General features: G+C 50.8%; 1 protein-coding gene across 5 annotated transcripts in view; it reads right to left on the bottom strand.

Moving 5' to 3' along the window:
• Nucleotides 1-22,086, bottom strand: part of AXIN1 (axin 1) — an 84,905-nt gene that overhangs the window by 56,708 nt on the left and 6,111 nt on the right. For 3 of the 5 annotated variants that reach the window (XM_026796478.2, XM_005492098.4, XM_026796479.2), the window contains exons 2-3: nt 21,251-21,377; nt 12,329-13,300 (exon numbers count right to left, since the gene is read on the bottom strand). In XM_026796478.2, coding sequence (XP_026652279.1) covers nt 12,329-13,206 — 878 coding nt within the window. In that variant the 5' untranslated portion in view covers nt 13,207-13,300; nt 21,251-21,377. Of the gene's footprint in view, nt 1-12,328; nt 13,301-15,270; nt 15,517-21,250; nt 21,378-22,086 lie in introns of those variants that run through there. The other 2 variants (XM_074552681.1, XM_074552680.1) reach the window with 1 other exon arrangement.

Below are 22,086 nucleotides of genomic sequence, written 5' to 3'. Positions count from 1 at the left end.
AGTCAGTAACTACCCTGGTTAGATGATTTCAGAGGCTTGCTCTTGCAACCCCAATTTTGTCCACTTGGTATATCTATGTGCGTTCATTAAATTAAAAAAGAATAACTATTTTTAAAATTCAAATTTTAAAGGAACCACATTTTTCTTCCTTGCTAATTGCCTTCTGTGGCTTGGAAACGTTTTTGTGGACAATAGGTGTTCCTGCCACTACTGTCCCACCTGGAAGGAGGTTTGGCTCCAGTCCCACCCTCTTTCTTCAGCTCAAGCTTCTCAGATGATTTCAAAAGCTGGGAAGTGAGAGGATGATGCCACTCTGTACCACCTGAGGCAACACACTACACCCGAGCCCACAGCCCAAGATGGGCTACTGGGAGGGTTTCTGACACTGCTGGTGCCAAGCCACAGCCAGCAATTAACAAAGAAAAGAGTTGCTCCTAGCTTGACTGCTGGCAGTGCGGTTGATGGCTCTGGACAGAAGAACCGACACCAGGTGAGAAACACAGCAATTCATGTGGAGCTGACTCAGGGCGTCACCAGCAGCGACCAAAACCCAGGTGACCTCGCTGAGGCCAAGCAACTGCTGCCTCTCAAGCGTATCCTACTGTTGGGAAGGCAAATCCAGTGAGCTGCAGGATGCATCCAGCCCTCTTAGCATGTGAAATAGCTGTGGGCAGGCCCTGGAGGGCTGCAGTGCCAGCATCCTCACTGTAAAACCAGTGGGATATCAGCTCGTTCTCCAGGAGCTCCAACAAGCACTGGAGCAGTCAGGTGGGGAGTGCCCAAGTCAGTGATATTTGGAAAGAATAGTCAGATCTTGAGGAAAGAGGCTCCAGCATTGCATTTAGAAATTAAATCAGACCAAGGTAGGGCCAGCTGACCTTTCTGCCTAGGCTGCTGCAGGAGATTAAAAGCATCCTTGAGCTCTTGACTAAAGCTGGAGATGCTGGCAGCAGGCTTTGGCAGGAGAGGGGCTAAAACAAGCCCTGGAGTCTCTGCCTTCCTCAAACTTGCTCATCTATTCCAGCCGCACAGCACAATGGAGCAGTGAGCTTGACTGGTGAAGTGTCCCAGGGACCAGGGGTGCCCTGCTGATCTCTGGAGCAGAGACACAACTCGAGATGCCCATCATGAGACCCTTCCCCTCCTCTGCCAGCTGTGCTGGGTGCAGCAGCGCCCGTGCCGCGCCTGTGGCTGCAGGAAAGCGCACCCTGAACCTGATGAAACTGCAAGGCGTTGGTTGCTCACAGTGCCACCCACTGCGGTGCCAGCTGCCCTCCCGGCCACGCGGGCACGGGCCCTGCCCTGCTGGATCTTATCTGGGCCGGGGAGCCGGGCACAGTGCTGGCTTAGCACAAAAACAACAACAACAACAACAACCCCCAGCTGCTGTCAGGTCAGTGCAGCCCTTCCGACTTCTTGGCAATCACCGAGAGAGAAGCATGTGATAAATACCCCTCTACTCAATAGCACAGGGCTGAATAAAATAAAAATACTGAAAATAAAAATACTCAGTTTTGCCCAGTTGGGCAGAAAACACTAGCACTTTGCAATAATACACTATCAGAGGAAAAGCACCATGACTTCCAGCACCTCTAAAACGAGACTGCTGTAGCTGAGAGGGATCATTCAAAGGAATTCCCTCCCTTCTCCCCCAGACCCCTACAATTCACACAACACATACTGCTGGAAAAATGTAGAAAGAGGAAAGCAGATGCAGCTTGGCTGTCGTGGTTGTGGGCACACAAAGCTGCTCCCCCACCACCGCTCCCCCAGTCCATCAGTTTGTTTGTGCCATCCAGCCTTTGCCATCGCCTAAACCGACAGACAACAAATCTACAACAAATATTAGAATGGTGTGAGCCTTGTCTCTCTGCCCATCCTGATGCCAGCCACTGCTACAACAGATTGCACCTCACCAGTGAAAAGCCTGGAGACAGTAAAGCCAGCAGAGACAAAGGTGTGCTGAGTTCACCTCTGAAGGGATTTAGATCTGGAGCACTCAACATGGACAAACTGCTGAGACAGGCATTTACTCAGGTGTATAAACATCACGGGCAGCAAACGCCAGCCTTGCAAGAATTCTCCTCCAAAGCTTAAGAATAAATTCAACATGTTTTTAAATAATTATGGATGAATCACTTGAAAAAACTTCCTACATTTTATCTTCAGTTGCTGACACTGATCGTGCAGCTATTTTGTTTATAATGTAATTACACATTCCCACCTACTTGCACTCTCTGTGTGCAGCAGAGTACCTCAGGTAGCAGAAAACCTCAAGGCTGACATTTCTTCCTGGCCTTTGGAAGTGACAGAACAGTTAGCACAAAACTGAATTTATTTGAGGTGGAGGGTGGGGGGTAGGGGGGGTAAAGAGAGACAAGTTAATTTCCCTTAGAAGCCAATGGTCTCCACCCAGAAACCTGCGCACAAAAGAATACTGCCTTTAAACTGGTAGGTTAGGTCTGAGACCAGAGCGAAGGTTTGTCAACCATGACATGCTCCAGCTTGTTTAACAGTCGACCGGAGGGTTGAAAAGTCTAATAAAACCAAAAGGCCTTCCATAACAAAGCTGCTGCCACTTAAGGAGAACATTCACACCCATTCAGCAGGGCTTTTTTCAAACATGCAGAGGTTTTTGGAGCCTCCAAAGCGAGTAAAGAACACCAAAACAGAGCAGCTAGAAACTGAAGCTGGGAAAAAAAGTGAGCAATAAGGAACACAACTGGGAACGCTGAGTAACTAACCACGGGAAGAGATAACAAAAATGCTGCATGACCTCCCTCCCATCACTTGGATGCCTTTCTAAAATAGACACTTCAGCCTGACCACAAGTTATTGTGCAAGTATCACTGGGTGAAGCTGCATGACCTGTTATCTCCAGGATTACCAAAGGAAAGTTTTTCTCATGCCCATTTGGAAAGCTTCCCCTCTTCAGAAAGAGGAAGGTTTAATTTATATGGATCAGTTTTGCAGGCTGTGCCAGCCCTGGCTGGGGAAGGCCCGAAGCCAATGCTTGGGGGCAGTGGGATGCTCTGCCTTCCTAAATTCTCCACTTGGGCTGATTTCCCCAGCCGGCAGCACTCAAACCCCCCGGGTCACAAACTTCACTGCATATATCCAGAGGGGAAAATCAGCCCGGCTGTTTTACAACGTGACAAACCCTGTGCTGCAGTGACACATCCACACATCCTTCGCTGCCCATTTCCATCTCATTTTGCCAGCATTGGTCTGTCTTAAAAGTTCAAGGAGCCTTTTCAAAGTAGCTTTTCCCAAGAGAAGAAAGCCAACTTCCACTGAATGTGCAGATGTTCAGAGACACACGAAATCTCAGTATTTCCACAACAAAGAAGGCAGCTTTTCTGTCACTGCTTTTCCTGGTAGAGTCATGGACCAAGCAACAAAGGACTTGTGGTGATGGTCTTGGTTCAGCACTAGATGAGCAGGAGACACATGCTGCACACCTGAGGCTGCCAGCCTACCCAACAGCTTCTGTCTGTGGCTTTGCTCAAGAAGGAACAATTTTCATTTCCTAAGAATGAAATGTTACGACAGTCACATGGACTGAATTAAAAGTACAAAGACCAGACCTCTTAGCCAGAGACCCCAAATTTTATGAAAAAAATTAAAAAGTACATGCCCCTTGGAAATCCAATATGAGCAGGGCCATAAGGAGAGTAAGAAGGTTCCAAGGTCATGTTTTACAATCTTTTGAAGCAGGAATGAAGCCGATGTCCAACGGAGACATTTCGTGCTGCCATCTGTACAGAGCTTCCCTTTCTCCAACACACTGCAAATGTTACAGTGCAAGAACTTGCTGTCTTTGCTCAGGCAGTCTTTATTTGTACACAATAAAGGCCTTGTGCAGGAGATTAAGGCTGTATTTCATCGATTTGACACGATGGTTAACCTGTGAACTTTGCCCCTGCTAATAGAATAATTTCTATTTGTTGACTCCTCTTTTGGGATCCTCGAGGGTAACAGCAGCTTCATCCCAGCTCTCATTGGCATGTCTAGTGCCAAATGGTTTTACAGCTCTTACTTCTGTGGAGCAGAGCCAGGACAAAATTGATCAAATGCAGTAACTACAGCTGGATCCTGAGTCCCCACACCTCCCTCCACAGATCCTACCTGTATTTCCTAGGAGCTCTCCAGTGACTTGGCTCTGATTCACACTTTGCTTGTGAAACTTTGGAGAGATTGATAGAATCATGGAAAGGTTTGGGCAGGAAAGAACCTTTAAGCTCATCTCGTTCCACCCCCTGCCACGGGCAGGGACACCTTCCACTATCCCAGGTTGCTCCAAGCCCTTTCCAACTTGGCCTTGGACACTTCCAGGGATCCAGGGGCAGCCACAGCTTCTCTGGTCCTTGGCTTTCCAAGCAATCAATCCCACAGTGGCCCCAAAGCAACAGCCTGGACGAGGCTGGCAGCAGTGGCAGAACAAGGAAGCTCCTCTTCCAGATAAACCTCTCCCAGTCCAAGGGGCTGACTGCCAGACAGGAAAACAACTAAAATTTGTGACCCCAAAGGGCAAATCTGTTAAACACTGCAGACATGGTTTTCCAGCAGACCTAACCCAACCTAAACATGGAGTGCTGGAAAAAAGGCAATCCCACCTGCCCAGTTGTACTGCACTTCTCATTCCAGCACCAGCATTCCTCTAAACACATGCTGGAGATAAAGGACAGAAAACTGAACCTTCAGAAAAGAAGGAAAACGAAGATGGAGAGAGGGAGAGGACTGATTGTCTGGTCTACAACAGGACAAGGAATATGTGGGGCTCAGAGGGATGAAAGATAAAACCCAGCAGTTTCTGGTCATTAGCTCTGCAGGCAGATGCAGGGACTAACATGAGGCTGTGCTGCTAACCAGTAGGACCCACTCAGGTATTTCAAAGAGGTTTTTTCCTCCAGCTATAGCTTTGCCTCCCTCCACTGCTTATCATCAGGATAGATGAAAGCTCTTCATCTATTAGCGATTTAGATCAGATGAAGACCTTCAAAAAACTGCTATTTTGAGGACAGGTTGTATCTTGGGAGCCAGGGGACTAAGAAATTCCAGGTCTTACCACAAAAGTGTACTCTGGAGTCTTCAAAGGTAAAATCCAATTTCTGTGTGGGTTTTAGAGAATTTGGATTATCTGACTTAAAACGGCAATGGTTCTACTTAAATTCATTACTGGCTTACAACAGTGAGGGATTCAGACCAGGTCTGTGAGGAATGATGGTTTTGCTTTTACACACCAGTGTGACCTGCAACAATTTAATTTCTGAGTGTGACTTCAGGCAAAGCAGCTCACTCTGGTAGACAGGAGAGGAACAAGATGTGTGTCTCCAGAAGGGTCAGACCTTTCCTGAAGTTCCCTGAGCTGGAACTGAGCTGAAGTTCCCTGAGCTGGGCATTCAGGGCTGCACCAGTGAAGGAAGGGGCAGCTTTGCACCTGGTGAGTGGAGATGGATACTGCAGTCTCCCAGAGGAACTCAAACCTGAGCCATGTGTGTACTGCAAACAAGGAATAAAATGAGCCTTTTCACAAACCAATCACCTCAAAGCCAGCTGACTGCTGTGGGAATGTGTATTTCCAGGAGCATGACCTTTTTGTAGAGTCCAAAGCTGCACTTCCAAGTGAAGCAGGCATTAATTAACTAATTTATAGCATTAGGATAGATGGTGTTAGACATACTTTGTATTTGATAAGTTCAAAAGTGTAGCTTTCATCTGGCATTGTTCCACTTCCAAATCATCTCTACTAACCCTGCAGCAGAGCTCCAACATCCCATTGCCATGGAAGAGGTGGATAAAGTGGCACCAAGGACAATCAGCCTCACCCACGCTGGGGTGGCACAATAGAGGCTGCTCCACGCTGCCAGGCCAGGCTCAGCAAACCCCTGCTCTCAACCAAGTGTCACATCTTTTCAGAGAGATGCTCAGAATTATATTCACCAGCAATTTGACTTTTTAATCATTTCAATTACTGTGACTAAAACCCTTCAATCGGAACAAAACCAGGGAAAAATAACCCCTCTCCTTCTGAAGCAGCCTGCCTAGCTTAACAGACCATACCAAATTGTGAAGGTTTTTGCTTTTGTGGTCTTCACATATTTCATTTAATGCAGATAATTAACCTCAGTTTCTAATTTCAAATCCTCCACATAAGGAAGCAAAGTGACTGAATACATTCACTGACAGATGGAAAATTAAAATATTACTACAGTTTCTGCATGGCTCAAAAGACAGGGCCTTGCAAAAGATCTTTCTTCTTTTATTTGACTGATTAACTATAATTTGCTTAATGGATTTAAGGATGAGCCTAATAATCCAATGATATATCCAGGAACCGATTTAGGATATCAGCACCTCTGTTCTGATTTTTTTTTAAACATAGCAATTTTCTGCATTACACACAGTCACTTCTGAAACCAGATTTTCCCACCAATTGTAATAAAACCAGGTCCATGATTTATTTTAAATGGGTGGTGACTGCATGACTGGCCTTGCACCAGGCAGCCACAATACTATAAATTCTTGGAGCATCTTCTGAAGCCCCAAATCTAGAGATGACCCAAAACCATAACATATTCCAGCAGTCACTGACCCAGTTCAGGACACAGCCAGGACTTCTTGGGAAGGTGGGAAGTCAACAGCTCAAACCTAAAATGGGGCCAGCATGTGTTCCCCCAGCACCCCCACACCACTCAGTCCCTTTTCCACCAAGAAAGTCTGCCCTAACAGGATTTCACAGTCTGTCTCAATAGTTAATAAATCCAGAATCTAACAGACTATTAAAGGAAAACATCCAAGAGGCAGTCATTTTTAAAACATCCAATGGCAACTAATTATTCAAGGGATTAGTCCATTATAGTAACAACAAAGAAACTCTTAAAACATAAAGCCAAGTTGAACGGCAGATCAAAACCAAGGTGTTCCCACCCCGTGGCCACCTCCTGGGTGCACTTCTCAGCATCCTGGCATTGGTTCAGCTCCCACTCAACCTTTTAACATCCCATTCTTCCTGAAAGCAGGCAGAACTCAAACCAGTCTTCTCAAAATATAGAATTTCATGCTCTGTGCCATCATTGTAAGCACAGAAGAAAACAGGGCATCCCCAGGACTGGACCAGGCAGGCCACAGCTCTAACCCAGCTACCAGGCTCTCCAAGGACACAGATTCCCTCCCCTCATGCTCCCAAGATTTTTTTCAACATGTCCAACCTGAATGTCTCCAGGACCAAAAAGGAGAACATAACTTCCCTCTTGGGCGTTTGAGAGAAAATATTCTGTAACCCAAATAAAGCTCAATCACAACAAAACAAGGGTTTGTTTGCTGGAGGATGGAAGAAAACATTACTCATTTATCAAATTAGAGTGCTAAAAGCTTAACTACCTGCCTTTAAAAAGAAGCCAAAGCACTGATCTATAACCAAACACAAACACACCACTTCTTCATCTTGATTTGTGTGGAGGCAAAGCTACGGGCACAAAAGGTATTCTTCTTCAAATAAAATCTATTTTAAAACTTGGCAACCGCTAGCATAAATACTTTACACTGCTAATGTAATGTAAGCATTTCCATGCAGAAGTTTCATCAGCTTAACAATATATTTTAAAAAGCTGGCATTAACTTCTGTGCAAAAACACCATCAGTCTCTGTCCTGTATATCTTAGAGTGCTTCAGCCACTAAATTACCACTTAGAGCTCTTAGCACCAGACCCCCTCCCTGCTGGATTCACTGATTTCTCTCAAGAACAATGCAGAACCCAAACTACTTTCTTTAAAACTGGAAACAGCCACTGCTCTACAAGGATTCCAAACAGGCTTGTACTGATTACAAATGATACTGTGGGCCCAGCAATTTTAATTCAAGACAAGCATTCCCAACTTTACATATGGATCTAACATTCAGCAGCTGATTTCTTCCTGCAGACAAGCTCCCATGAAGCTCCAACAGCCTAAGTCCAAGATGCATGTGCTGCCTCTCCAGGTAAAAGAAGCATCAGTAAGAGGGTAACAAATCTTTGAATATTCTAAATACGACTTCTACTGCACTAGTGTTTGATTTTGCATCCTCAGTTTTCCAACCGGTCAGTACAATTAACACCAATTCCTTCAACACCACACAGTCTTGAGTCAGAGGTGTGCAATTTAATATTTAATTATGAACGAAGCTGCCAACCTCAAAATTAGGGCTGCCAGCTAAACTTCAGCCAGCTCCTTCCTGATGCAGCCCCAGCTCCTGACCGCTGGACCGTTTATGCTCCCTAAGCCACAGAGATCCTTGCTTTCCCTGAAGCAGCCTCTATGTTAGTTTGTCATTGCATTGTCCCACACCAGAGGTTGTCACATCCCTCTAGAGTTTCTCCAGCTTTTCTCCTCTTGCCTCCTCAGCACATCCCATGGTGAAGTGCTGCTGTGTGTTTTGGGGAGAGCTGCTCTCCCACGTGTCCAGAGAGGCTGCCAGTGCGTGGGCACAGGCACAAGGACTCTCCTGGTGATTCCTACCAGCCTGGAGAACCACATCACCCACCCTTTTCATCTGAACCACCAACACTTGTGAAACGCGGTGAGCTTAGTCAGCTCAGCACTGTGGAAATTAAAGCTGGGAGCCAACTTCTTTAAAAAAAACAAACAACCCCCTGTGTATATCAAATCCCAGGCTGAGACATTTCTCCATCCGTGTCCAGCAGCTCCACCACCAACACTCCTCAAAATCCAGCAACTGGAGACTTCACCCACCACCACATGTCCTCTAATCACCATTATCCAGGCTTCTTCTTCAATACTATAGACATCATGGAATGGGTCAACACCTCAAAATCCTACAACAGGAGACTTCACCCACCACCATGTGTCTGTCCTCTAATCACCATCATCTGGGCTTCTTCTTCAGTACTATACACATCATGGAATGGGTCAACACCTGAAACAATTGGCAGAACTAATGTAATTTCCTCAGTGTGCCTGGCTGAGAGATTTCCCAGGCTGAGACATTTCTCCATCCATGTCCAGCAGCTCCACCACCAACACTCCTCAAAATCCAGCAACTGGAGACTTCACCCACCACCACATGTCCTCTAATCAGCATCATCTGGGCTTCTTCTTCAATACTATACACACCATGGAGTGGGTCAACACCTCAAAATCCAGCAACTGAAGACTTCACCCACCACCATGTGTCCTCTAAACACCATCATCCAGGCTTCGTCTTCAATATTATACACATCATGGAATGGGTCAAAACCAAAACAATTGTCAGAATCAATGTAAATCTCTCAGTTTGCCTGGTTTTCAGGAGAGATGACAGCTGCTGGAAGGTAACACCATATGCTATTCCCACCACAGAGGACAGCAAAGGCAAGGCCTGTAACAGTGCTGCTCTCCAATGCTTTGGGAATGGGACGGGAGCCCCTTCCCACACAGAGCTAAACAGAGAGCACAAGAAACCCACTCCAGCAAAAGACACGAGCAAAGCACCGAGCACCACATTTCCAGCTGTTTCAGGGGCTGTGTGCTTTCCTGGAGCGCTCCAAGAGCAGGCTACAGGCGGTTCTCAGGCACAGGTTTAATTTCTGCTCCCCAGCTCCGAGGAACGCTGTCCCGGCGTGTCGGAAGAAGGTTAATGAACGATTTAGCCGCCCTCACAACCACGTTAGTGTCACTTTCGGAAGCTGCGAGTTAATGCCCGAGATCTTCGGGGGTTGCCCTCTTTGAAGTTCACTGATCCATAACCAATGTCCAATTAATTTGCAGGAGCCTAACGATAATGACTATTGGCCTTTTCCGACGCATACAAAAACACAGTGGGTAACAGCGATGCTTTTGGCTTCAGGGTATTCTCAAATCTGCCTGCACATTTGCACACCTTCAAAAATATCCAGTGCTAATAACGGGTTGTCTTCTGCCATTTGAGGAATTTTTTTACATTTGTTCTCCTGAGAGCAGAGCTACTGCATCAAGATTTATGAAGTTTCTGCTGAAAAAAAAACCTGGAGCTGATTCAAGATGCTCATTTGCTAACAGAGAAATACTTCTGCTGCATTTGCTTAGATTCCTCTTTATTTAGGGTTTCCATGGAAGCCAAGGAATAGAAGTTAAATCTTGGGAAGATTAAACAGGCCCTGAGATATAATGCAAAACAGCTTACTTCAACATTCCCCAAAGAAGAGAAATGAGAAATTCTTCCACACATATGCCAAAAAAAGAGGTTTGTGGAAATTTTCAAAATAAATTGGGACCCAGTTTTTCAAATGCTGCACACAGCCATTGCTTCCTGCTGCAAGCAGCTTCCACAGCTTCCAAAACACTTCCTCAGGTGAGAAAGTAAATGAACAACTCCCTAAAAACCAGCTTCTTCAAGAGAGTTATTGCTATACAACATCCAGGAAGAAGGTTAATTCAACCACAAGGTCTTGCTCAAAGAGGAACAATCACCTCATAAATTAGTATCTGAGCAGTCTTTAGAATTAAAAAATGCAGAACTTATGCAGTTCAGCAGCGTCTTCCATGGCAATGCTCTGGACACCACACAAGCTGACAGACCAGCATTTAAAAAATAAAATAAATCACTTATCTTCAGCTTCTCCAGGCTGAGAAGTGACTCCTGCTCTGGTGAGAAGGGCAAACATTTCCTTGCCTCCCTATCCCACAGGTCAGCAGAGTGTCAGTAGCCACAATGACAGGCTGTTGGACACTACAAATTAATAGCCACACATTTTCTCTGATCTCCATCCTCCAGGTAAAGATTTATTTCACATTGTTCCAATCTCATATGAAAATGCCCAGGACTGATGAGCTCTACTTCAAAACACTTCTATTTCACAGCACATTTCTTACACCATTTTACAACCTGGCACAGATATATTCAGGTAATGGGTGAAGTGCACCTTTTTCTTGAAGCTGGAGCTAAACAGTGTCACGCACACAGGATTTACTTACTGCCTGGTCTGGTAAGGAAACTAAACACAGCTGACCCTCAAGCAAGTTATTTTCAATCTTAACACCATTATTGCTTAAATAAAAAGATACTTAAATCAGAGACTTTTCTAATCCTTCATTTATGGTGAGCACCCAACTGCTCAGTGGAATGCACTTCAAGGTTTTTATTAATTCCATGGGAAAGTCCCAAGACACTGGGATATTTTTTTTCTGATTCTTGATTAAAGCAGCGGGAGCCCACATGAATTCCCTTTCTTCCCCCCTCCCCAAGAGTTTCACATGCAACATCCCCTCCTCAAAATCTGTAAGAAAACAAGAATCAAACCGAGAACATTTTGCCATCTGAAAGGCGCCGAGACCTTGCGTGGGGCGGGATGCGCTTCCAGCTGCCAGCCTAAAGGGACGGCTGAGGGAGATTAAACACAGAAATGCTTTTCATAAGGCAGGAGCCTTTGAAGAGGACAGTTCAGCTACTTCATTTCGTAATCTTCACAAAGCGTCAGATTTTAGCCTAAGCAGGTCTTAAAACAAGGAGATTTTATTTAAAAAAGGGGGGGAAAAAAAGTAGGAATGTGTTCTGGCTGGGTTCTGTTGATTCAGCAAGGGTTAGACACACACATGCTTATTGATCGCAGAGAGCTCCCTGCTAAGTTAATTGTCTGGAATTTTAACTGAGCTCTCAGCAAGTTTCAAAATCCATGTTGGCTGGAAGTGGGTGGGGGACCCAGAAAAAAACAGGCTGCAGAACTGTGCCAGTCCTACAGTTAAAAAACCCCAGCAATTACTTTCATGAAGAGAAGAGCTGCAGCAGGGCATGGTTTTAACTGGATTTGGGGATTCTGACTCTGACACCGTTAGAATTCAGTGCTGGAAATGGCATATGCAAAGCAGTACCATTATCAGGGAGCACCATCAATGCTGCTTCACTCCTACCCACATCACCAAGTGAGGGTATCTATCTCCTGTGAGCTCCCAGTTGTGGCTCATGACAGTTTCTACACAGAAGTGTCACCACCAGCTTACCTGCCCATGTTACCTGAACACTGACCTTCTGCTGGTGCAGGCTACAGCAAACCTGGCACTGCAGCTTGCCCAGCCACCTGCATGTGCATGAGGGCTACCCATGGCTTTGCACTGCCCACCAAGCCCTACCTGCCTCCAGAACACCTCCAGCAGCAGTTTCTCCAGATGAAGAACCTGCTGCATGGATGATTTGGCACTATCAGACAGGAACAGCCAAAGACACCTTTAAAACAACCTGTGATTAGTTTCAAACAAAGCTTTGCACTCCATCAACCACCTGGCAATGCCATCCTGTACCAATGTGGGTGCTCCCCATACTTTTCCAAGGTTTCCCACATCCCCCTGGCAGCTCCCTGGCCCACTCCCCACCTACCTGAACTCCCTGCCCTCGCTGTAGCGCCGGGCCGAGGCCGCGCGCTGCGTGGCCGTCTCCAGAAGCAGCTTCTGTGTCAGCCTGCTGGAAGGAGCCGAGTCCCTGCTGGCCTCAGGCTCAGCCTCTTGGTCACACTTCCACTCCTCATCCTCGTTCAGAGTTGGCAGATAACCAGGCAGTCCTTTACCTGTCCCAGACCCCGAGCTCGGATCGCTATAAATTTTTGGACTTTCCCCACCTGTCCTTGTGTATTCCAAATAAATATCCGACTTAAGGAACAAAGGGTAGGTATTGTCTTCTATCATGCACTGAATCTCTGTTTGGGCCTGGTCAAACATGTCAGGGTCAATCTGCAGTTTCATGACACAGTCTTTGATGAAGCTTTTTGTGGCCGGTTTGATCTGCCGGGACACAATGCCATTGTTGTCGAGGATGTATTTTTTGTAAATGGCTTTTGCCAGCTTGAGTCTTTTTTCCTCATTAGACACGCACGGCTCCAGCTTCCTGAAGCCACTGCAGGCAAACCAAAAGTCCAGCAGATCTGCACAGTCCTCCTGTTTCAGGAAAGTCCTGAAGAGGTTGATGCCATCTTGATCATCCAGCAAGGAGTGCAGTGACTCGGCCCACTTCAGGTAGGGTGGAGTTGGCGAAGCACTCCCCTCGGGCTCGTACCCCAAATCCAAATCGGAGCGCCTCGGTGTTGCCGTGGACGTCTCGTTTCTGACCACGTCACTTTTACCAGAGTAGAAACCATGGCTAACAGGCCTTGGGTCTGTGGACACGAGCTCCCCCTCCTCACCAGGAACTGGCGGCCTTGGAGCATCTTCAGTGAAGCTTCCTCCCAGGTCCAAGGGGAAGCCCTTCCCCTGGATATTCATTTTTCTGGTCCTTGCTTGCGTGGGAGCAGTGGGGGATGAGTGCCAATCTCAAATCACCAATATTTGTAGCTCCAAGGTGAACAAGTTTGTTTGGCTGAAACAGACGAGAAAAAAGTAAGCTTGTATCACTGGAAACAAACACTCTAAGACAACAAACTAGTGGTTATGCTCTGCACCTCTACTGTACTAGCATCTCTTTTTCAGCAGAATCAATGTCTTGGTAACTTCTGAGAGCACAGAATCGAGCTCAAACCAGGCAGAGGCTAAAAATGACAGTTACAGAATATCCCAAAACGTTACATCCAGAATTTGGCATCACTGACACAGCTGACATATGCTAAAACACTAGTCAATTTCCCAACAGCAGTGGTTTATACATGACCCTGGCATGTGGCAGCCCACATCCAAGAGATCCATACCCAGGTACCACAGGGCACATGCCATCTTCTGCACTGCCACCAGCTCCTCTGCACTGCCTACCTGCACAGGACACATACCAGATCATACTAAGGCAACACATTTTTATCTGGCTGTAGGAAATTCTTATCCTTAAACAGGAATTTAAGGCTTGTGAAAATGATTATTAAAGACCATCCAGTTAGTCCTGAAAGAAGGGCTGCACCTTAATCAAACACAGGTGGCTTTTGTACGCTCAAGTGACATACCAGCGCCACATTCCTCACAAATCTCTGCGTTTCAGAAATACGCCGCGTCGCCTCGTCTAGCTCTAGGGGAATCCAGATGCATCGTTGACCCTAATATTTTGGGCATCTGGACTGCATTCTTGCTTCAGATGGGCATGTTAGTACAGGAGCTCAGTTCTAGCACTGTTTTTTGTAGGCAAGCCGTTGAGAAAAGGTTCATTTACGCTAACAAAATTGCATGCTACGAGCCTGGGAAAATTTCAGGTCATCAAAGGAAGATGAGAAAACCACCTTGACAAGGAAACCTGATCAAGTAAGATGTTTTTAAAGAAGAGCAACGAGTCAATATGGAGGATGGAAGGTATGGGGAAGGCAGGAAAGGAAGAAAAGGGCAATCCCTGGGTTGCTACTTCTGCTGCTCAACAAATTAACCTCATCATTTAAAGCGAGTAGCAAAAGCCTTGTGTTACAGAACAGCCTCAGCCTCTAAGCCCCAAGTACTGCAGAGCACCAGCAGCCTCACAAATTACTCCTTGCACTGGATTAACTCAATTGCATGTAAAAACACAGCAGGAAAGACACATTTTAGCTCGCCCTCCCTCTGAAAGCAAACCCCACACCACCGAACATCTTTGGGATGCTTTGCCATTTCCCCCCCATTTCCTGATCCTGGCTAAACCAAGAACCGCCGATGCTGTACCTTACAGCCCACCTGTCCATCGTGAAACAACCCAGCGAGCCCAGGAGCGGCCAGCGAGGATGGCTGGGCCCCGCCAGGAGCCAGCGCCGCGCTCACACCCGGCCCGAGCCCCCGGCACGCAGCCCCTGCCCGGGCACCGCGGGACGGGGCCGGGCTTTGGCACCGCGGGGCGGCTCTGGGTGGTTTTCACCCCGCGTCTGGAAGCGAGCGCAGGACTCGCCCCCCGTCTGCGGTGCTGGTCCCCGGTGACCCCCGGCCGGGTGCAGGGGACCCCCAGGGCAGCGGCACCGCAGCCCCAAAGCCACGCCGGGCATTGTTGCGGCGGGGCGGCGCTGGCTCCTCACCCCGGCCGGGGCAGCCCCGGGGAGCCTCCCGGAGGACACGCGAGGCGCCCGGCCGAGCCGCCCGCCAGGCTCCGGAGGGGACCCCCGGCCGGCCCGCGGGAGGCGCGGGGCCGGGTGGGCTCCGGGGCGGCCCCGCCGCTGACAGGGCGCCGCGCGGGGCCCCCGCCGCCCCCCGGGCAACTTCGCGGGACCCGGCCCGCGCCGCCCCCCCGCCGCCGCCCCCGGCCCCGCTCACCCTCCCGGCCCGCCCGGCCTCCCCCCCGCGCCCGGGGCGGCCTAGCCCGGCTCGGCGGCCCCGGCGCGGCCCCGCGCTCCCGCCCGCGGCGGCCTCGGCGCGGCCTCGGCGCAGGGCCTGGGCCGGGGCCGCCTCACTCACCCGCGCGGAGCGGCGGCGGCGGCCCGGGGCGGCGCGGGGCCCGGCCCATGCGGCTCAGCGGCGGCGGCGGCCCGGAGGGGCGGCGGCGGCACAAAGCGGGCGGCCCGGGACGCCCATGGCCGCGGCCGCAGGCGGGTGGCGGCGGCGGGGAGCGAGTGCAGCAGCAGCAGCAGCGAGCCGAGCCCCGCTCCGCTCCGCTCCGCCTGCGCCGCTGCCTCCCAGCCCGGCACGGCGGCTCAGCCGCGCCCCCCGCGCCCCCGCCCGGTACTGCGGGACCGGCGGCCGGAGCGGGGCGGAGCGGGCCCGGCACGGCCCGGCCCGGCCCGGGGAGGCGGCGCGGCGGCACGCGGGGCCCGGGGCGGCTGCAGGCCCCGCACCCCTGCAGGGCCGGCCCGGGGAAACACGGAGCTCCCGGCTCGGGGAGGCCTCGATTGCCGGGAGCCGCAACACAATGTGACGTGCACGGGCTGAGCTCCCGGACAGCTCCGGCACATGGCCGAGGCTTCGGTCTCGGCTTCCCGCAGAGCCCCGGCACCTTAGGGGCTGAATGGCTCCCGGGCTTCGTCCGGCCCTGGATGAGGAGAGCCCGTGAGCATCCCGGGCAGAGACGGCCACAGAGAAACCTCGGAGACCTCCAGGGCCTCGTCGAAGGGCTCTGCCCAGGAAGGGCATCAACCCTCAAACACCACCAGCCTCCACGGCTCTGTCGGTGTCGAACACCGTGACACTTCTGAGCTTTGTCCAGTTAGGACCACGCACCATGGTCCTGAGGATGTAGGGGCACATCCTCAGGACCGCTCTTGCCTCCAACACCTAGGGCTGGTTTGGAACCTGCCATGTGTGTCCTGCAATGCGTGTCCTGCAATGTATGTCCTACAATGTGCGTCCTGCCATGTGTGTCCTGCTTCTCTGAGCCGGGCAACTGCCGCGGAGAGAAATCAGGGGCTGGCCAAGAGGTGGCACTGCATGGACTGGAAAGGGTCACACCACGTGGAGACTCCCCAAATCGGGCGTGTTTTGTTGTGTGCAGCAGGGTGCACCAGCTCTGAGGCTACAGTACTGGGGACACTGAAGGGAGAAGAAGTGAATTGCCAGATGCAGAGATCAAATGAGAGTAGCGTGACAGGGAAGTGCAAAAGCGAGTGTCTTCCCTGGAAAGCGGTGATAGACTCTGAGCCAGGCAGACCCTAGATACCATCCTAAAAGCTGAGCATGCAAACAAGCCAATAGACAATCCTCTGAAAATCAGAAATAACTCAGAATAGTTTCCAACAGGGACTGTTTCTGCTTTCTTATGTGATCACACTGCCACAGCTGCCTGCCCCAATGCATTTAGGGAACACTTTTGGAAATGTAACATTTTTTTTCCAGCTTTGTGAAGCTCCCAAAATTCACTCTGAGCAGTGACACTCTCCATCCCACCCCAGCACAGGGCCTGGCAGGATGATGTGGCTCCTTGCACTCTCTCATGTGAACGATGCTCGGAGCTGATTTACATGTAGCAGTGCAATGCTGATCTCAGGCATAATAATAGAAAAGCTGATGTGGGATTCAGCTGGTAAAGAATTAAAGGATGGGAATATAATTAATGCAATCAGCCTAGTTTCCAGAAAATAGCTCTTGTCAAACTGTGATGTCATCCTTTGAAGAGATTACAAGTTTGGCTGATAAAGGTTATGGCACAGAAATAATAGACCTGGGCTCTGTTCAGGCATGTGACTTAATCCATATACTATTCTGATTAAAAATTAGCACAATACAACATCAAGAGGGACACCTTAAAGGGGCTGGGAGCTGGCAAACCGACAGCCATCAATGGGGAATCCCTGCAGAATGGGAGCGCGCTCAGTGGGTGTCCGGGCTTGGATGGGAAGCCCAGTGCTATTCAGTATTTCCATCAATGGTCTAGAAATAGATTAAAAAGCCCTGCTGAGAAAAACGCCGGGGCGAGGGAAATGAGAGGGGCAGGAGACATGGACGAGGTCAAGACAGCTGTAGAAAACTTCACAAGCCGAGTCCCTGGCAAATAAAACGTGCTTGAATGTGAGCAGCTGTGAAAGGGTCTGCCCACGGAACACAGGGCCCTTCTGCTGGAAAGCCGGGATCTGGCAGGGATGGGGGGAGTTTAGGAGGCAGGAGGGACAATGTGGGAGCAGCAGGGGGGATGTCCAGCTGCGACAGGACTGGGTGCCACAGCAGGAGGGTTCCAGCATCTGTGTTGTGGAAAGGATGCTGGGGAATTGAGAGAAGGTGGAGGAGAGTTAGTTAAAACTGCTTTGCAGGAGGGTAGCTGAGGCCCCCAGCCTCCCCAGCAAGTTTAAAGGAGCCCCAGAGGTGCCTCCAACAGAGCACTTCAGCCACTTCATGGGTGAGAAACTATCAGGTGTAGAGAGCTTTCATCTCCCAGAGGAAGGCCCAGCAAGATTCATGGCTTGAACTGAGTTCATTTGAGAAACCAGAGCAAGATTTCTCCATGGCAAGGGAGAGCCTGAGGTGGTGAGCAATGAGTTTGGGTGCAGCAGGATGCAGCTGGTTGAAGTGCTGGGCTTGACCTGCCCTCCCTCATGCTGCCATCCTTCCCTGACCTTCCTTACTGCTCCTCGGGGTGGGCTGGACCTGGGGAGGTGGGAGAAGTGCTGGAGGCTCATCTTGCTCCCACCAGCTCCTGGCACATTCCCCCAGCTCAGGGGACACAGCCTGGAGTGAGGACCAGGCCCTATCCCACCCCCAGGCACACAGAGAGGCAGGGCACCTCCAGAGCAGCTGGATGTCCCTTCCAGCAGTGCAGGATCACTCTGTGCACGCTCCCAGGGAAGGCAGAGCCAGCCCTGCCCTGCTCCAGCAAAGGCAGCCAGGCAGCTGCCCCTTCCTAGGCCACAAGAAGCAAATTCCACAGGTTGATGCCAAACCCTCATGGTGCCTCGTTATTTTCTGGTCCTCTAGCAGGGATGCTTGGGGCTGAGAGGGCCATGGGCTCCCTCTGGAGCCCCTTCCCTGCCTTTTACCCCTCAGGTGGCTCATGACAAGGAGGCTTATCCCTGCACTCTACCAGGGGCCCAAATAACTTCCAGATTTATCTGAGGGCATCAAACAAGTGATAAACCACACTGAGCATTCCTGGCTGTGTGCTGGAGGAATCATACTGCAAGGTCTTTGAGGCCAGTGAACCAAACCTGCTTATTTTTCCTTTTTTCATCAGCTGGCCATGAAGCTCTCTCTGCCTTTCACCCCAAATATCACCCTTACATCAAAACTGCCACCACTGAGACAACCAGTGGTGTTTTGTGCAGCCCTGGTGTCACCCTGCCACTGAGGCTGGCCCCATGTGAGCCTGGGGTGCTGGACACTTCCCAGCTCCCAGTGCGCACATTCCTTTCTGCCTGGAAGAAACAAACAGCAAACACTGGAGAAAAGGAACTGCTCTGAGCCTTTGGACTGAGGAGTCTGTGCTGCATGCAGGCAACACTGGTGCAATTCCAGAGCCTCCTTGCAAAGGGATGTGCTCTGTAGCAGCCTCCCCTCCTGCCAAGGTAGCTTGCGACCCGCCAGCCCTCCAACACCCCATCTGCAGAGCCCGAAACCGCTTGGATCAGTTTCAGCACCGACTAGAGCCCTCCCAAATGAATTCCCCTCTTTGTAGCGGCTCGCTGGCTCCCGCAGGGCGAGGTGGGTGAGCGGAGCCGGGGTGATGCCTGGTGGGCTGCCAGCCTGCAGCGCTCCCTTCCAGCGCAGGGATGTGCGTGGGTGTAGCCGGCGTCCCTGCGGCGCTGGCGGATTCGGGAGGGAGCGCACTAGATGGTGCTGTTCAACCTTTGGCTGCCATTTAAAAGGCTCCGGCAAGGTCATCAGCCATGCCGAAATTCGGTGGTTTTATTCAAAAAGCTTTTTGGAACTAGGGGATAAATAGAAATACTCTGGAATATGAGGTCGTATGCTGATCACTGACAGAGGCAAAGGACATGTGCTGCCTCCCATCTCGGGCTGAGGCAGGACCCAGGGTTTGACTACATGACCAATAATGAAAATAATTATTTAAAGAGTTAACGATTTAAAGAAAAAAAAATTATGCTAAGAAAATAATACCCTGGGATGCAAGAGGTGGCTGACAGCTCTCTCCTGGACACTGGCAAGATGATGCTTACAGAATAGGAGGAAGAAAATGTATTAGCATTCTAGATAAAAGTATTGGAACCCAGAGCATCCCAAAGAGCCTGACTGGGATGAGGCACCAGCAGCCCAGTAGCACTGCCACTGAGGGGACAAGCAAACAGAGCCACAGGATAGACTGGGAGGAGAACAAAGCAGAGAAGTGGCGGCCATGGATGGGGCTGGGGGCTGGATGAGAGTGCCTGCCTCACTGGGAAAAAGGGATGGATGGAGCAGATCTCAGTGCAGGCTGTGAGGATGCCCACAAACAGCTGTGCCAGGGCTGGGGGCAAGAGTGGAAGTGAGTTGTGCTGATTTCAACCACCACAGCATCCCTTCTTGCAGGGTATAAACACACCTGCCCACCCTGGCCATGCCAGCCTGCCAGAGCATCCATGGAGCTGCGGGTGCAGGTCCCACAGTGCCTCCTTCTTTGGATTCTCCTGCTCAAGGAGGCAAACACATTGCTTCTAATGCTGGGTATAAAGGATGAAGCACTGTTTGGACACCAAGTTTATGCCTTTTCATTCAGATCCTGCTCTTTCATAAAGCCCATGGTGCAGCCTGTTCCAGGCAGTGGGAAGGTTGCAGGGCTTGGCTGCTCTGGGCATTCAGATTCTTCCCCTCCAGAAAAATCATCCCAGTTTCCCTGTTCACTCCTGTTCCCACATGGGTGCTTGCTTGCAAATCCACTGTTTATGCTGGGGTATAGGCCTGGAGAGGGTGGATGGGGCAAAACTTTACTGCTCACATAAAAATAACAAAAACTGTAGCCAGGGTGACCTTCTTTCAGGAACGTAGGGGGAGAAGGGCCTGGAGCAGCTAAGGCAGCTGTCTGAACTGGATTTTGCAGCTGCCAGTGTTTGCCCATGGTGGTGCAGATGCACAAATGGCAGATGGAAGACCCAGTACATAACCAGGAGCCCCTGCAGTGTCCCAGCACCCTGGCCTGTGCTCCCAGGGGTTTGCTCTGCCTTCATCTCCAGGTGTTCCTCTTTGTGCCTGCCCTGGCATCAGCCTCTTTCCCCCAGGTCTGCCTTGCCCTTTCTGCTGGGTTACAGAGCTCCCAAACCCAGTGTTTCCCCAAAAAAGGATTATGGACAAGCTCATGCTGTGCCTTGGGAGGCTGCTCTGATGCTCTGCTCACCCAGCACCCTCCTCACAGGGGAGCTTGACATGGACATTTCTTATCTCCCCACACTTCTGTGACCCACCTACCAGCCCTCAGCCCACCCCAGCTCCTTTCTGACTGTCAGCCACCTCCAACCTCATGTTTGGGCTCGGGACTGGAGTTTTGGTCAAAGCTTTCCCCATACTCATTCTCCTCCTTTCTAACCAGTCCAAGGAGAGCCACAGCAGGTCATGGCCACTCTCCTCTGCTTGGTTTGCACCATTCACAACCCCAGGAACAGCCAGTGACCATATCAGCTCATGTTCCTCTGCCCTGGCTGGGCAAAGCCCAGTTTGTTCACGTGGGCTTCTCTTCTCACTCCTGTCCCACCCCAGATAAGCCCTGGGCTCCCATCCCAGCTCAGGGCTGTGGTACAGAACTGATAAGGGTGCCAGGCCCTTGGTGTGTCCCCCAGCTCTCTCCTCCCTTCTTGCTGCTTTTGGGGAATGTGGCAGAGCACAGAGACCCTCACAGACCCCCGCTATGTCTGAGACCCTGCCACATCCATGATCCTGAGAGATCCCTGCCACATCCCAAACCCTGCAGCTCCCCTGGTTTTGGTCAGCCTTCTCTGCCCAAAGCATGGCACAGGAGCTCAGCCAGCACCACCAGGCAGTGAGGGTGAGCACCCCAGGGACACCCCACACACCTTCCTGCACCCACCTTTGGGGTCCAGCCCGGGCCTGTGCCCTGCACTGCTGCCTCTCCATGCTCCAGACCACCAGGCTCGCTGCTCCTCTCGGGGTGCCGGGGCTGGGGTGCCATCCACACACATCCCAGAAACGCCGCTCTGCAGAAAGAAGAGATGTCAGCTCGTCCCTGCTGGGACCACCCTGCCCAGGAGATGTTTCCAGGGGAGCTGGGCCAGGCAGGGACACCCTGTGCTCCCCACTCAGAGGAGTGGAACCTTGTTGTTCCTGTGGGACACACTTCTCATCTTGCCTCTCTGTCAGAGGGAGGTGTCTGGAGCAGGGTGTTCTCTGTCTGGAGCACCATAGGCGCCTCTGGAGGGGTTATCCCTGCTGGAATGGTCCCAGCTCCTCACAGAGCTGAGGCAGGAGGGAGCAGCAGTGGCAGGGAACAACCCTGTCCCTGTTCCCAAGCCCTGCTGCAGAGCCAGGGCCCACCCACCTGCCCAAACCATTGCTCCAGTGTCCCCACGGCAGGATGGGATGGGATGAGAAGAACACGAGGAGCAGCTCCATGGGAGCACCTGGTTCCTGCAGCACGGTTTTCCCAGAGCAGCCTGTGATAATTCAGCCTGCTTGATTCTGTTGGGAAAGATGGATTTCTTTTACCCAGCCATCAGTGACTGTGACCTGGGCTGCTGGAAGGTGGGGCAAAGATGGTCAGTGCAGAAATATCAGCTGCTCTGCTCTCACAGACCTGATTTGTAATGCTGGGCAAGATCTTCTGGCTTAACGGTGGTCACCAGCTCGGCTGGCAAGAGCCCCCTCAGTGCTCAGTGGTGCCTTGATGTGTGTCCTGCAGCCTCAGGA

The sequence above is a fragment of the Zonotrichia albicollis genome, chromosome 16 (genome assembly GCF_047830755.1).
Source record: "Zonotrichia albicollis isolate bZonAlb1 chromosome 16, bZonAlb1.hap1, whole genome shotgun sequence".
NCBI lineage: Eukaryota > Metazoa > Chordata > Aves > Passeriformes > Passerellidae > Zonotrichia > Zonotrichia albicollis.
Note: the sequence above shows the minus strand (reverse complement) of the source record. Positions and strands in the feature narration are given on the sequence as shown.